This window comes from Monodon monoceros, unplaced genomic scaffold (genome assembly GCF_005190385.1).
Source record: "Monodon monoceros isolate NGI ecotype Baffin Bay Population unplaced genomic scaffold, NGI_Narwhal_1 Super_Scaffold_2, whole genome shotgun sequence".
Classification (NCBI taxonomy): Eukaryota; Metazoa; Chordata; class Mammalia; order Artiodactyla; family Monodontidae; genus Monodon; species Monodon monoceros.
Genome location: NW_021703776.1, coordinates 63,735,156 through 63,751,727, shown reverse-complemented (window position 1 = coordinate 63,751,727; position 16,572 = coordinate 63,735,156). Strand labels below are relative to the sequence as shown.

Sequence of the window (16,572 nt, the reverse complement as noted above, 5' to 3'; positions counted from 1 at the left end):
GGAGGTTCCTTAAAAAACTAAAACTAGAATTACCATATGACCTAGCAATCCCACTACCGGGCATATACCCAGAAAAAACCATAATTCAAAAAGACACATGCACCCCAATGTTCATTGCAGCACTACTTACAATAGCCAGGTCATGCAAGCAACCTAAATGCCCGTCGACAGATGAATGGATAAAGATGTGGTACATATATACAATGGAATATTAGTCAGTCATAAAAAGAACGAAATTGGATCATGTGTAGAGACATGGATGGATCAAGAGACTGTCATACCGAGTGAAGTAAGTCTGAAAGAGAAAAACAAATATTGTATATTAACGCATATATGTGGAACCTAGAAAAATGGTAGAGATGAACTGGTTTGCAGGGCAGAAACAGAGGCACAGATGTAGAGAACAAACGTATGGACAGCAAGGGGGGAAAGTGGCGGGTGGGGGCGGGGGGTGATGAATTGGGAGATTGGGATTGACATATATACACTAATATGTATAAAATGGATAACTAATAAGAACCTGCTGTATAAAAAAATAAATTAAATAAAATTCAAAAATTTTAAAATAGGAAGAAAAAAATTAAGTGACAGCTATTGAAAGATGAATGTACTATCTCAGAAGGCAGTAAGTTTCTAACAGACTAAATCAGCACTGTTTGTTAAAAATATAACACAAGTCATACACGCAATTTTAAATTTTCTAGAGGCCACATTTAAAAAAGCAGAAATAAAAAAGTAGGGCTTCCCTGGTGGCGCAGTGGTTAGGAATCCACCTGCTAATGCAGGGGACACGGGTTTGAGCCCTGGGCCAGGAAGATCCCACATGCTGCAGAGCAACTAAGCACGCATGCCACAACTACTGAGCCTGTGCTCTAGAGGCTGCGAGCCACAACTACTGAAGCCCGCGGGCCTAGAGCCCGTGCTCCACAACAAGAGAAGCCACTGCAATGAGAAGCCTGCACACCTCAATGAAGAGTAGCCACCCCGCTCACCGCAACTAGAGAAAGCCTGCACGCAGCAGCAAAGACCCAACACAGCCAAATAAACACATAAATTAATTTTTTTAAAAAAGAAAAGAAATATCAAGAACATACTCAAAATTTTTAAAGGATTAACTTTAGTCAGTTTTAATCAGTCACTACTGTATCTTGTGCACTGATGACATATATGCATTCTGTATACAACACAGCAGTTTTGTCAATGAATTCAAATTATTTCCTGTATATACCTCTCAAAGTAGCTTCTTAAAGACATAAAAGCCATTTCTTGTCAGAATATTGAATCCCATGACTCACAAAATGTTTGACTGATATTCATCTTAGCATTACTTGCCTAATAAAAAGAAATGTAAGTAGGCAGAAAAAGTATTCATTATTACCTGTTTTTTAAAAATTTTTCTATAGCTTACCTACATTACAACACCATACAGAAAAACAGAAATTCAATTCCTGTTATGGACTGACTGTGTACCCCCAAAATTCTTACGATGAAGCCCTAACCTCAATGTAACTATATTTGGGAGATAAGGCCTTTAAGAAGTAATTTAGGTTAAAGGAGGTCATAAGAGTGGGGTCCATCATATGGGACTGGTATCTTACAAGAGGAAAAGACACTAGAGATATCTCTTTCTCCCTCCATGAGTGCACAAAGGCCATGTAAGGACACAGTGAGAAGGTGGCCATATGCAATCCAGGAAGACCCTTCACCAGAAACCAAACCTGCTGGCACCTTGATCCTGGACTTTCCTGTGAGAAAACAAATGTCTGTTGTTTAAGCCAGGGGTCCCCAACCCCCAGGCCGTGGACCGATAGCGGTCAGCAGCCCGTTAGGAACCAGGCTGCACAGCACGAGGTGAGCAGGGAGTGAGCAAAGCTTCATCTGCCCTCCCCATCGCTCGCATTACCACCTGAACCATCCCCAACCCCTCCCCCACCGCCACTGGTCCATAGAAAAATTGTACTCCACGAAACCGGTCCCTGGTGCCAAAAAGGTTGGGGACCACTGGTTTAAGCCACCTCATCTGTGGTATTCTATTATGGCAGCCCTAGCAGACTAATAAAGTTCCTAAGAAAATACTTGTAAAAAATTGCATTGCAAAGTAAATTATTACTGTTGAAATTATTAATAGACTGTGATAAATGTTTCTGTATGTTTATAAATTTACTCTACAACAAAAGATTTGAAAAGCCTGCCTTGTTGAGCTACTGAAGCAACCAAAGTAATCTGATACCTCAAAACAGCAAATTCTACTTTTTTCCATAACCAAGGTCTTTAACATATTTCATTATAAAAACAACATTCTACTCAAGATCAGTACTACATATAGTAAAGATCAGTGGAAGGCTCAAAAAAGCATGCCACCCATCACAATACTGCAACACTACCCCAACAATATTTTTAATATTAAGCATAAATAACTGATAATACATTTTTAAACACTGACAATGCTGTTACCTACTAAGAGAGTAGTCTTAAAGGAGTTTAAGGCAAGGAAAGGATCAAAGACTCAGTTGGGTCAAGTTTCCCGAATGAGTAGTTTTGAGCTGGGCCTTCATTAATGGATGAATGCAACTTCAAGGTAGGTAAGAACACCATAAGCAAAGCAAAAATACAAAACATAATTTTATCTGAATGGAAGAAAAAGCCAAGCAGAGACCCTAAAATGACTTCCTAAGTTTTTAATGAAAAAACATATTAGAGAATCATAGGGCAGTACAGTAGTCCCCCTTTATCTCAAGTTTTGCTTTCCGAGGTTTCAGTTACCAGTTGTCAACTGCGATCCAAAAATATTAAATGGAAAATTCCAGAAATAAGTAATTCATCAGTTTTAAATTGTGTGCAGTTCTGAGTACTACGATGAAATCTCACACCTTCCAGTGCTTTCCTGCTCCGTCCAGCCCATGACATGATTCATTCTTTTGTCCAGTGTATCCTGACTGTTAGTCACTTAGTAGCCTTCTCTGTTAATCAGATCGCCTGTTGTGGTATTGCCGTGCTTGTGTTCAAGGAACCCTTACTTCATAATTTTACTTAATAATGGCCCCAAAGCACGAGAGTTGCGATGCTGGCAATTCAGATATGCCAAAGAGAAGATTTTGTAAAGTACTTCCTTTAAGTGAAAAGGTGAACGTCTTGATTTAATAAGGAAAAAAAAATTGTATGCTGAGGTTGCTAAGATCTATAGTAAGAAGGAATCTTCTATCCGTGAAATACAGAAGGAAAAAGAAATTTCTGCTAGTTTTGCCGATGCACCTCAAACTGCAAAGTTACAGCCACAGTGTATAATAAATGCTTAGTTAGGATGGAAAAGGCATTAAATTTGTGGGTGGAAGGCATCAACATAAAGTGTGTTCCAACTGAGGGCAACATGTCGCGCCAGAAAGCATAGAGTCTGTATGAAAACTTAGCAAGCAAGGGATCCCCTAAAACGAGTGACACCAAGCCATTTACTACATATACGAGATGGTTACACAGATTCAAGAATAGATTTGGACTGAAAAATATAAAAATTACTGGAGAGGCTGAGTCTGCCAATGAAGAAGCCACTGTCACATTTCTGGCAGTTGAAGAAGTTGATTAAGAGAAACACCACATTTTTATAACTTTTATTACAGTATATTGTTACAAGTGTTCTCCTTTATTATTAGCTATTGTTGACCATCTCTTACTATGCCTAACTTATGAATTAAACTTTATCATAGGTATGTATGTATAGGAAAAAACAGTATATATATATAGGTTTTGGTACTATCTGTGGTTTCAAGCATCCACTGGGGATCTTGGAACGTATCCTCCACAGATAAGGGGGGCCACTGTATAAATATAGTTAGAAATCTGAATTCTAGCACCTGCTGTAACTTAAAGCTATGCTCTGTGTGGATAAGCTACATAACCTTTCTGAGCTTTAGACTGGGATAACATATTTATGAGGTTATTACAAAATATATAAGAAATACTTGAAATATTTGGCACTTCAGATACAATAAGCACGATAAACGACAGTTGTGGGACTTCCCTGGTGGCACAGTGGTTAGGAATCCACCGGCCAATGCAGGGGGCATGGGTTCAATCCCTGGTCCAGGAAGATCCCACATGCCGCAGAGCAACTAAGCTCATGCACCACAACTACTGAGCCTGCCCTCTAAAGCCCATGAGCCACAACTACTGAGCCCACATGCCACAACTACTGAAGCCCGCGCGCCTAGAGCCTGTGCTCCACAACAAGAGAAGCCACTGCAATGAGAAGCCTGTGCATTGCAACAAAGAGTAGCCCCCACTCGCTGCAACTAGAGAAAGCCCACGCGCAGCAACGAAGACCCAACACAGCCAAAAATAAATAAATATTTAAAATGTTATTTCCCCCTTTAAAAAAAAAAAGACAGTTGTTACAGTGGTTGTGCAATACACAACAGCTATTATTAAGGCCTCTGGGCTTTTACCTTGCAGTGAAATGATTTCCAAACTTGGCTATAATCAGAAGCATCTGGGAAGCTTGATTAAAAACAAATACCTGGGCCCTAGCCTAGAAGCAGGGAACTAGAATGTTGCTGGGAGGGCCCAGGAAATAAGGTTTTGGTTTTGTTTGTTTGTTTTGTTTTGTTTTTTTAACAAAAACCTTAGAAGCTTGTACTATAACTGAAAGATATTTAAAGTTCTACAATAGGCCAATTATTTTATGAAAGTAGTGTTTTAGTACAATAATCTTACAAAGATTCATTAAATGAAGTGAGAAGAGTCTGAAAGCAGTTAAGACCAATGAGGAAACTATACTCATTAGGAAAAAAAGTATTGTTCACCTTAGTTAGATTCTAATTTGTTAAATGGAATCCACTAGTGAATAAGAACACTATCCTGGGACTTCCCTGGTGGCACAGTGGTTAAGAATCCACCTGTCAATGCAGGGGACACGGGTTCAAGCCCTGGTTTAGGAAGATCCCACATGCCGCAGAGCAACTAAGCCTGTGTGCCATGACTACTGAGCCTGCGTTCCAGAGCCTACGAGCCCAAGTGCCTTAGGGCCTGTGTGCCGCAACTACTGAGCCCCCGGGCTGCAACTACTTAAGTCCACGCGCCTACAGCCCGTGCTCCGCAACAAGCCACCGCAATGAGAAGCCCGTGCACCACAACGAAGAGTAGCTCCCGCTTGCCACAATTAGAGAAAGCCGGTGTGCAGCAACCAAGACCCAACACAGCCATAAATAAATAAATAAACAAAAAACAAACAATACCCATCCTTCAATTAAAAAGCAACGGCATCTCCCAGCCCTATCCAGAAACCTTCAACACAGTTTTAAATAAAAGATGTCGCCATCAAGCATAAAACTTCTCCCTTTTCCCTTGCTCCTGGCTAGTACTAATGTTGATGGTACATTTATCTCATAATAACACACTGTATATGCATGTTTTTGGTATTACTTCTGCACTTCCTCCATGTTCACCAAATATTTAACTTTCAAAAAGATAGGGGCTACAACTTTTCAGCAAGTCTACAATTATTCGAAAATTTCAAAAAAGTAAAAAAAAAGTAACTACATCTATATAATTACTTTTTAACAGCACAGCACCATGGTCAAACACAAGTATTGTTGGTTTGCCAGATAAGTTATTCTAGTTTTCTTTTAGGCTCACAGTTGAATTAATCACCTGGTTAAGTAACTCCTACTTTTCTGTATTAGATCAATTTTGATATTCTAATACAAAACACAAGACAGGACTGACTATAGTTCTATCTAAGATCACTAATTTAATCCTTTCATGCCAAGTTCTCATGTCTACTCAATTTGCCCTTCTCAGTAATCAGAAAACAGACTACAAGTTGTACTCAGAGCAACTGTGGTTTTGCAAATTATACAATGAATACATATTTTGGTTTTCATGGTTGTTTTCTATTTGCACATTATTTTATATATCCATAAAACAGGAATCATTTCTACTTAATTTCCTTTTCATTCAGCATGTCAGAATATACTGTACAGAATATAGATGGGAATTAGAAATGGAAATCTAACCCAATACTTAACAGATAGCAGAACTTCAGTAAAGAAATGAACCAGGGACTTCCCTGGTGGCACAGTGGTTAGGAATCCTCCTGCCAATGCAGGGGACATGGATTTGAGCCCTGGTCCAGGAAGATCCCACATGCTGTGGAGCAACTAAGCCCGTGTGCCACAACTACTGAGCCTGTGCTCTAGAGCCTGTGAGCCACAACTACTGAGCCCGTGTGCTGCAACTACTGAAGCCTGCGTGCCTACAGCCCATGCTCCGCAACAAAGAGAAGCCACCGCAGTGAGAAGCCCGCGCACCGCAACGAAGAGTAGCCCCCACTTACCGCAACTAGAGAAAGCCCATGCGCAGCAAAGAAGACCCAACACAGCCAAAAATTAATTAATTAATTAGTTTTTAAAAAAGAAATGAACCAGGAAATAAAGACTGAGCAGCTAAAACACAAAGATTTGTAACAGCAAACTGGATAGCTACAAACTTCAAGGACAGAAAACATCCATGAGAGCAGAAAAATGTGAAAAACTATGTATAATTTAAAAACAAAAACGACTCTCATGCTGCATTATTTAACAGACCCATATTATAAGTCACAGCACAAAACCAAATATTCCTGATAGTGCCTTTAACAAGTTCAGTATATTCTAATGAAAGTAGGGAAGCTAACTGGATTATACATAACAAAAATCTCTCTCCAGTAATGTAAGAAATATAAATTAAAAACAAATTTAAGATACTAAACTAACAAATGACCTGGAAAATAACTAGGGAAAGCAGAAGAGGTTTAAAGATACTTCTTTTTTTTTAAATAAATTTATTTATTTTATTTATTTATTTTTGGCTGCGTTAGGTCTTTGTTGCTGCACACAGGCTTTCTCTAGTTGCAGCGAGTGGGGGCTACTCTTCATTGCGATGTGCGGGCTTCTCATGGTGGTGGCTTCTCTTGTTGCAGAGCACAGGCTCTAGGCACGTGGGCTTCAGCAGTTGTGGCACGCAGGCTCAGTAGTTGTGGCTCACGGGCTCTAGGGTACAGGCTCAGTAGTGGGGCGCGTGGGCCTACTTGCTCCGCGGCATGTGGGATCTTCCCGGACCAGGGCTTGAACCCATGTCTCCTGCACTGGCAAGCGGATTCTTAACCACTGCACCACCAAGTAAGCCCCAAAGATACTTCTTAAAATACTATTTATAGGGGCTTCCCTGGTGGCGCAGTGGTTAAGAATCTGCCTGCCAATGCAGGGGACACGGGTTCAATCACTGGTCCGGGAAGATCCCGCATGCCGCAGAGCCACTAAGCCTGTGTGCCACAACTACTGCGCCTGCATGCTAGAGCCCCTAGGACACAACTACTGAAGCCCACACACCTAGAGACCATGTGCCACAACAAGAGAAGCCACCGCAATGAGAAGCCTGTGCACCACAACAAAGAGTAGCCCCCACTCACCGCAACTAAAGCCCGTGCACACAACAGAGACCCAACACAGCCAAAAATAAATAAAATAAAATACTCTTTATAATAAATTCTAAAATACTGAAACTACTAAATGTCTCAAAATAATAAATGGCTAGATAATTAGGATATCAACATTGAAACACCATATACATACTTAAAATAACCTATAGGTGAATACACCAAAAAATACTATTAAATATTAAGTGAATAATACCTTGTTTTGTATAAAATTTAAGAGTTTACAGAGTACTTTTACATATATTACCTCATAATATATAATTTACATCAGAGGTTATCAACCCTGGCTATTCATCAGAATTACCTAAAATACTTAAAATGCATATTTCTGAGCCCCACCGCACACCTAGTGAATTAATGAGCCTCCAAGTGTATTAAGCATTGGAAGTGTTTCCAATGCCTAACCAGTGTTAAGAACCACTAACCACAAATATACGACTAATTACAATCATAAAAAAAAATGTAATTAAGAAAACACAAATCAAACTTCAGTGATTGAAATAATTTAATGGCTTTTTTTCCCACCTGGTTTATCTGTTTAAATTAATCGTAAAAGGAAATAAGTATATCTATTAAACTTTTTAAAATTAAAAATGGTTTAAAATGTTGATGCTTGAAGGTATACTAGTTACTGAAAAAATTTTCCTTGTACAGACCCCAGAATGCTACATGTAACAAATGAGGGAGTACCCTAGTTATTTTAATAGTATAAACAGAAAGCACCAAGATAAAATTGCTATGAAGATTTGCCTCCTCTTATACAAATAATTATCTCACTCAAAATACTTCTAGTATTCTCTAAAACTGATTGACAATATATACCAAAATCTTCCTCAAGAAAGAAAGAACTCTGATTAGTCTGAATGGACAATTTGTCTAAGGATACAAAACGTCACTCATATAAAGAAACATTAGCAAGAAAGTCTGAAACAGCTACTGCTTTGTAATGTACCAGTAAAAAATTTTTAATAACTAAACATTTTAGTACTACTCAAGAAATCGGCAGGACTTCCCTGTTGGCACAGTGGTTAAGAATCCGCCTGCCAATGCAGGGGACACAGGTTCAATGCCTGGTCCGGGAAGATCCCACATGATGCATAACAACTAAGCCCGTGTGCCGCAACTACTGAGCCTGCATTCTGGAGCCTGAGAGCCACAACTACTGAAGCCCACGCGCCTGGAGCCCGTGCTCCACAACGAGAGAAGCCACCGCAATGAGAAGCCCACGCAACGCAACGAAGAGTAGCCCCTGCTCGCCGCAACTAGAGACAGCCCGCGTGCAGCAACGAAGACCCTACACAGCCAAAATAAATAAATAAATTTATTTTTTAAAAAAGGAAAGAATTTGGTCACCTCAGTCTAACTGTGAAGAACACATAAATTTCACACAAATCACTTTATTTCAATTTCCTTCAACTCTACTCACCAAACCAAAAATACCAAGTCTTAAAAAAACAGTACCAAAAAATTTACTGACCAAACTAGAGTACAGCTTTTGTTCAATATAGCAGATTCAATTACTAAACATAAAAATTCAAATCACAAATGAATAAATTTACAAAAACCTTAAAATGCTTATTTTCCATCCTAGATGTCTCTCCTAGTATTGAGACTCTACCAGACATGTTCACTTACCTGTCCTGCAGTCCTCTTGATTTCATGTTTTAAATTACCTCTTTCAAGAAATGGTATCTACTCACCACCCATTCACTCAAGCCAGAAAGCTCAGATACTATGGATTCACTACTCACTACCTACATCTCCTCACATACTACTTAACCTCACAACCATCCCCTACACTTCATACCTTTTGCCACTGCCCTAATTCTGTCCTTTAGCTTTCAGTCCTAGGGCTGCTAAGTTAACCACCCTCCATTGGATAGCCCCACCTTGGTACTTTATCTATCCCTGGAATTATCACAGTGGTAATATATCATAGTTACCACTCTTCTTTTAAAATCCTTCAATAAAGATTTTTTTTAAATCCTCAGCACAGCACACCAGATCTATACTTATCTCTCTAGCCTCATACCCTACACTACCATGATTTCTCAGCCTAGAATAAGTATCCTTCCTCTTCTTCTGCCTAATCATTCTTACCCATCTTTGAAGATTCACTTTTTTCTAGTTTGGAAAAGGTATCTCACTCTGTACTTCCACTGTACATTCTACATACCTTTAAATCATACCACAAATGATTTACTATGTAAATGTCAGGTTGGGAATACAAAAGTGAACAAAATACAGTCCTTGACTTTAAGAAACTTACAATGGAGGCTGAAAAGTAATTGCCATTTAGTTTGATAACTTTTTTTAAGCTAACATCTGAGTGTTCGTTATATGCTGGGCTAAGAACTTGACATGTATTTTCTCATTTAATTCTCCAATAACTTTATGATCCCCACTTTACAGAGAAGGAAAGAGAAAAAGCTGTTACTTGTCCAAGGTTCAGTTAAGCTTTAAAGATGTGAATCCAGGTCTGAGTCCAGAACCCAAGCTCTCCATTACAATGACTTCTGTTTCTAAAGTCACAGCATTTTACTCAGTTTCCCCAGTGTCCAGCATACAGCAGGCACAAGATGTATATTTGTTAAATAAATGAACTTGAGTCTTGAAATCCCAGCTGGTAATGACTTAACATCAATACTACCACTTTAACTGATAATGTCTTGTGTCAAAGAGTTCAAAAGCTCTGAGATGCTAACACATGTGAAATGATCAATGTCCCAGGTTACTCATCACGTCAAGGTTTACAATAGCAAAGTATTGGAAATAAATGTCTATCAGAAGGGGACATGTTAAATAAATTATAGCCTATCCATATTATGGACCTATGCAGCTATATAATAAGAATGTTCTTCATGTACCGATATAAAATAATCTAAGATACACTAAGTAGAAAAAAGTAAAAGATGAGAAAGAAATGTGTATCTGATGCTATCATGGGTGGGGGCAGGAGGGATATATGGTTGTTGTTTGTATGTACAAAAATCACTCTTCACATTTCAAATCTTTCACAATGAAGAAGTTAGGGGGAGAAAACCTTAAAAAGCTACCCAGAAAAACCAATCTAATTGAGTCAACTGTAGATGGATTATATCTCAATAAAGCTGTTTAAAAAAAAAACTAATCTATAGATACTAGAAATCAGATCAGTAGATACCTGGAGCATTAGGAGGATAACTGTACAGGGACACAAGGAACTCTGGAGTGATGTAAATGTTCCGTGTCTTGTTTGAAATAAAAGCTACAAGGTGTATATATTTGTCAAAATTCATTGAACACTTAAAATCTGTGCATTTTACCATGTTTGCTGACCTTATGTAATTATCTGTCATCATTCTGCCACAACATAATCACAGTATGTGAAGATTAAAGAAAACATGATTTAAAAAAAAACCTGTGTGAAAGCTATACCTCAATAAAGTTACTTAATAATTTGGAAAGCATTTAGAAATGCAGACTCCTGGGCCCCTCTCAATGGCTATGAATCACTGGGTCTGTGGTGAGAACCAGTTAATCTGCATTTCTAACAAGAGGTTCTGGATGACCCCCATGCATGAGGTTCATCAGTTATATTTTGGAAAATACTGACCTACCATAATGTTGTATATCCAGTAATTGCCGATCATGTTTTGCAAAAATTCATGAATTAAATGATAAATTTACACAAACACACAAGCTACCTAGGTGATTCTGATTCCCAAGTTTGAGAAATACTAAGTTTTAAGTGGTAGGAGTTCTAGGAGGAAGAATTATAGACTAGATGGTTAAGAAAGACTTCTTTTCTTCTCCATCTGCTACAATCCTTCAATGGTTCTCCATCGCCTAGTGTGATGGTTCTAAATCTGGCCACCCCAGGTGACATTTGGCAATGTCTGCAGACATTTTTTTTCAGTGTCACCACTGGGGAGGGGGAGTGCTACTGGCATCCAGTGCTACTGGCATCCAGGGGTGCCAAAAAAAAATTTTACAATGCACAAGACAGCCCCTCAAAGAATTCTAAAACTCCAAACTGCACTAGTGCCCAGTTTGAGAAGCCGTGACGTGAGCCTCACCTCAAATGAAGCTACCAAAAAGTACTTGGTTGTGGCCCCAGAGGTAAACAAAACAACAGAATTAACATATTACATCTTCAGGCAAGTCAATTTTTACTTCCAGTTTGGTGGGGAAGAAGGAGTGGGGATCATCTTTATATTGTATATAAGTCAAACAAATATAGATAAAATGCAAATGTCCCATGATTACCTAAAATAAATGTCACATGAATACCTAAGATAAACTTCAAAATAATGTAAGCAGGATCAGGCTTTACTCCCCAACCTTAGGGGATCTTTATGTACCCTTCTCAGTCTTCAAGTACTTTTGAAGTTAAAAAACATTTGCCTAAAATAAAGTACATAAACTTCAGCATGACAGGCAAGACCTCATCTTTAAGCTACTCCCACTAAGACTTTTAGGGCTATTTGTTACTGCAGCATGGTCTAACCCAGTGCTATTCAAAGTGTGGTCTGTGCACCAGGGAGCCAGTCTGATTGTTTACTGGTTTACACCAGAGAAGTACAAACATAGAGAGCATAGAAATGGAAATTTTTATACCAGAATAATTTTATGTCTATTGGATCTTTAAAAATTGCGGCTTTTAGTTTTGCCTTTTTAATTCCATCTTCATTACTAAAAAATTTGCAGTAATTTCTATTTTACAATTTTGTCAGTCAACAGTGAACTGGAAATTTAAAAAAAGAAGAAAAAAGGTCCTTCATCAGTTTGAGAAGCATTAACCTAACCTATCCTGACTGATACATCTAGTAAGTGGCAAAACCAGGATTTGACCTCATGTCTGTCTGACACCAAAGTACTTTTTCTTAGTCATTACACTATATTTCTGTTATTATTAATACTTTGAATTCAAACACCTATGTGTAATCCCTACCTCTGCAGAGCTAGACTGCACAAGGTATGAATCACAATGACCTTTTGTGCGTCTCACCTAAGGCCTTCAACACTGAATGCAAACCAAGCTGCCTTCTTGGCCCCTTTTCCCCAGGCTCTTGCTCAAAATTTGGCTCTCTTGATCTTCAATGATGCAAAAGGACAAGCCAAAAAAATTTTTTTTCTCCTCGAGGTCAAGAGCAGAGACATAATATTTAATGACATATTTAATGTGATAATACTATCAACCCTGCTTTCTATATGACTTTGGGAGATGACCTCTGCTCAAGGAGAAGTAGGCCCCAGATTCTCTAACCACACTAGCTACATAAAGTATAGAATTAATCAAATATAAGAAAAAGCCACATAGACTTAACAGCATTTAGTCTTCCCTCCTCACACTAAGACCTCCAACCTCTACCATAAAGTTTAAAGACATTCGACCTGACCCATCCATACTGCACATCCCCCAAGTGTTTTTATAAACTTCTTTGATCACAAGTCTTAATTTCAAAAAAATGTTATATCCCAGCTCAATACACAATACTTATAAAACAAAATTTATCCCCCCCAAATTTTTACCAAGTGCAATGTACTGCTATTTTTTAATTTCTTTCCTACTTTTTAAAAACTATTGGAAGAAATCCACAAAATTGATTTCAAGACCCACTAATTGGTCTCATCCTGCAGTTTGCAAGACACTGCTGTAGAGACCAACAGTCTACATTTAACAGTATGCTCTCATCTGGCAAGCCTAACCCATAATCACGCTACCTTAAAATTCTACTCCTCAAAAACACATTTTTTTCTACATCAGTTTCATTGTACAATAAACCTTATGTCATTTACAGTCCAAACTTTGTACAGAAAAATACAAAAGTTAGTTTTGTCTCAAAATTTAGTAAAATGCATAAATGTTAAAGTTAAAATAAAAATGTTTAACCTCTAATCAAAAACTGAAGACAGCTTATTAGCTCAAAATGTGAAAAATGTTCTCAGCTGGTAATTTAATTAGATAACAATGCTCTATTGGCAAATCCCAGAATAGAGTCTATAGTGAATATGCATACCATCAATTTACAAGTCTGAAACCAACTTGCTCTATCTTCACTTCTTGCACTATCTTCTTGCACTATCTTCACTCCAACTGGTCTACTCATCTGACCACGCCCCATTATTGAGAACTGGAAATCTAACTCCTTGTCCTCCGCGCGCGCGCGCGCGTGTGTGTGTGTGTGTGTGTGTGTGTGTGTGTGTGTGTGTTGTCATTTTTAATTCTTGACAATTGCTCTAAAGTCTGCCAGGGGTCCCACCTTGTCTCACACCAGCTCAGAAGTCCTGTCATGTACTTACTTAAGATTATTTCTATGGGAAAATACACAAATCCAAAGAATCAATTTCATAACAAACTTCTGAAACATAATCTATAGGTAACTGTATTTGATACATAATTTACCTTTCATGTAGTTACGTACTGAATACCTTATCTCCAAATCAAAACCAGAAACCAAACATTTCTTGATTTCCACAATTATTCTTTCTGTAAATTAAAATCTACTTGACATAAACACAAAATAAATTTCTCAGTTATGAACTTCAATTCTGTGAGCCTCAGAGTGCATGTGATATTTTTAATAACTGTATTGAGAAGACCTGGCTCCATCATGTTGTCCCAACACAGAAGTACACAATGCTACCATACAAACCATCTATGTAGCTTCCACATTTATTTCATAGCTCCAGTCAACCCAATCTCCTCTAGCCCCACCCACTGAACAGCTGGGTGGGATGAAAGATTGTTTCCTGACCGCCCTCCAATGCCCTGCTCCTTCCCCTGCTATTTGGAGGAATAAGGGATCCAAGCAGCATTTAACTAGCTTCTTAATTGTTTGTATCCTGCTAAGGCACTATCCTTTAGTCTATCAGGATTTCATAAAGTTCATCCATACCTGTACACTTAATGCCTAAAAAGTTTCCTCAACTTGCTTATAAACTTGGGGGGTGGGGGGCTGACCATACTCATCACCTGCATGTACATAAATACGTAAAACGAGTAAAATGCTTTTGAATCTAGATTATCTGCTCATTTAGATTATCAAGGGCACCAAGGAAAACATCGTTCCATTTCATCAAAATAACAACGCGAAAAGAAATCGTTAAGTTGAACTATAACAATATAAGTCGCAAGAATAAATTATCTCGGTATCTAAGCAAACACCTGATCTTACAAGTTCTTTCCCTGCACTATAAAAACCCAGATTTGAAAAGTGTACTCTCAAAATGTAACTTAGCAAATGGAAATGTGTTAGAAAAATCTCAATTGCTTACTTCCTACTATACACAGTATGAAATGGAACTTGGGAGTGGAAAATGTGAATGAAATGGCCTTGTTCTTTTTCCAATACGTGGAGGAGGAAAGGAAATGAAAAGCCTTCTTAAGAGAATAAATGAGAATACTAAACTATTTTCAAAAATTAATTTCCTTAAACATCACCAGTCCGAATCTCCAACTCCCTCCCTTTTCCAGAGACCCTTCCCACCCCTTCCACTCCTCGGGAGGGCGCCCTTCCTAAATATTCTCTTTTCCCTTTTTCTTAAAAATTAAGCCCAACCCAGGCTCCTTATCCTCCTTGCTCAAGCCTTGCCCGCCATCCACCGGCCTTCAGGGCCGCGCCTGGGGAAAGGAAGCCCCAGAGGCGGGAAGGGGGAGCCAGGAGGCGACACAGTCACTGGAGCCGCTGCAGCCGCCGCCTCCACCGCAGCTTCAGCCTGGTGCATCCTTCTTCCTCCCTCCCCGCCGCCGCCCTCCCGGGGCCGGCCCACACAGCACCCTCACCCGGGCGCCCACACACATCCCCACCCTCCTCGCCAGGCCCACTCCCCACGAGAGAAGCTCCGCCGCGGGTCCTGCGACCGCCGACGGAAAGAAGCAGGGCCGTGAAGCCGGCTGGCCCGGCGAAGGCGACCCCTCTCGGGTTGCTCGGGCCGCGGCGGCGGAGGCCGCGGCTCAGGTCTCGCGGCTCACGTCTCCCGGCTCCCCAGGCCCGCCCGCCGCGGCACAGGAAATGCCGCCGCCTCGGCTCTCCTCACATTCAATTCAAACTGTCACTGCCGCCGCCTCCCCTCCCCCCGGGCCCGCCGCCGCCGCCGCCGCCGCCGCACCCCGGGCCCGCCGTTGCCCCCACCCCACCTCCCTTCGCCGCAGCCCCCCGCCTCGCCTCAGGGCGTTCCCCCCGCCAGGTCAGGGGGCCGCAGAGCCCCTCCGCGTCCCGAGCCGCCGACCCGAGTCGGGACGGCCCAGAGCTGAGACTCACCCATGGTGCTGCTGTTGACGCTCCTCTCCTCAGCAGCAGCGGATCTCGCACTGACCGACATCCCCTCCCCCCTCCGCGACCAGCCCGGGCGCAGCGTAGCCCGCGGATTCTCCAAAGCCGCCTACGCCGATTCCGCGGCGTAGCCGCCCGGCGTCGCTGCTTCGCTTACGCAGGCGACAGCAGGCGGACTCCTCCACTGGCTCTCGCCCGGCTCCTGCTCCCTCCTCCGCCCCTCCACCCCTCCACCCCTCCGCCCCTCAGCCCCTCTGCCCCCTCAGTCGAGGCTTCCGGGCCGAGCGGAGGCTGGCTTCGATCTCGCGAGATTACTTCATCGCTGCCCCACCGACTTGCTCGTTTTTCGAGCATGACTTCATTGGCGTCAGCCCTCCTTTGCTGGTCGGGTTTGGCTGCCATGTTAAAATTGGCGGCATTTGGCACCTCCGGGGTCATGGATAGTCAGGCCTCTATGCGTGTTTCTTGAGCACTCCCTCTAAGGTTAACGCCTTACGTTTGTGGGTGAAAACCCTGGGGACGCTGAGAGGGAGTGGCCGGTGGGGTGCGAGGGTGTGGTTTTGCCCGAATCAAAGATGGCCGCCGTCGGTGCAGCCTCGCGCAAATTCACGTCAGGTTTTGGAGCTGGGGGAGCCTCGGGGTTGCCCTCTGCGCCTCCTTACGAAATTGGCCTAAGGCGAAGAGGCCAGACTGGGGGGCTACGCTCTGGGCAGGGGCCGCGTCCACGCTTCCGCTCCTAGCTACTGACCTGGCGGCATTGTGAGTTAAGTGGAGAGACACTTTGAGGCAGGTGTCTGTGCCCCCACCGTCCCTGTTTCCTCAGCTTCTTTGACTTTAGGAGTGAAA

The 16,572-nt window shown here is 41.2% G+C and overlaps 1 protein-coding gene across 2 annotated transcripts in view; it reads right to left on the bottom strand.

The window, feature by feature from the left end:
• Positions 1-15,946, bottom strand: part of SEPTIN7 (septin 7) — a 102,805-nt gene extending 86,859 nt beyond the window's left edge. The window contains exons 1-2 of one of the 2 annotated variants that reach the window (XM_029233162.1): positions 15,715-15,946; positions 14,178-14,179 (exon numbers count right to left, since the gene is read on the bottom strand). In XM_029233162.1, the coding sequence (XP_029088995.1) occupies positions 14,178-14,179; positions 15,715-15,775 (63 nt within the window). In that variant the 5' untranslated portion in view covers positions 15,776-15,946. Of the gene's footprint in view, positions 1-8,399; positions 8,405-14,177; positions 14,180-15,714 lie in introns of both variants that reach the window. The other variant, XM_029233161.1, reaches the window with a different exon arrangement.
• Positions 15,947-16,572: the final 626 nt, after the last annotated feature.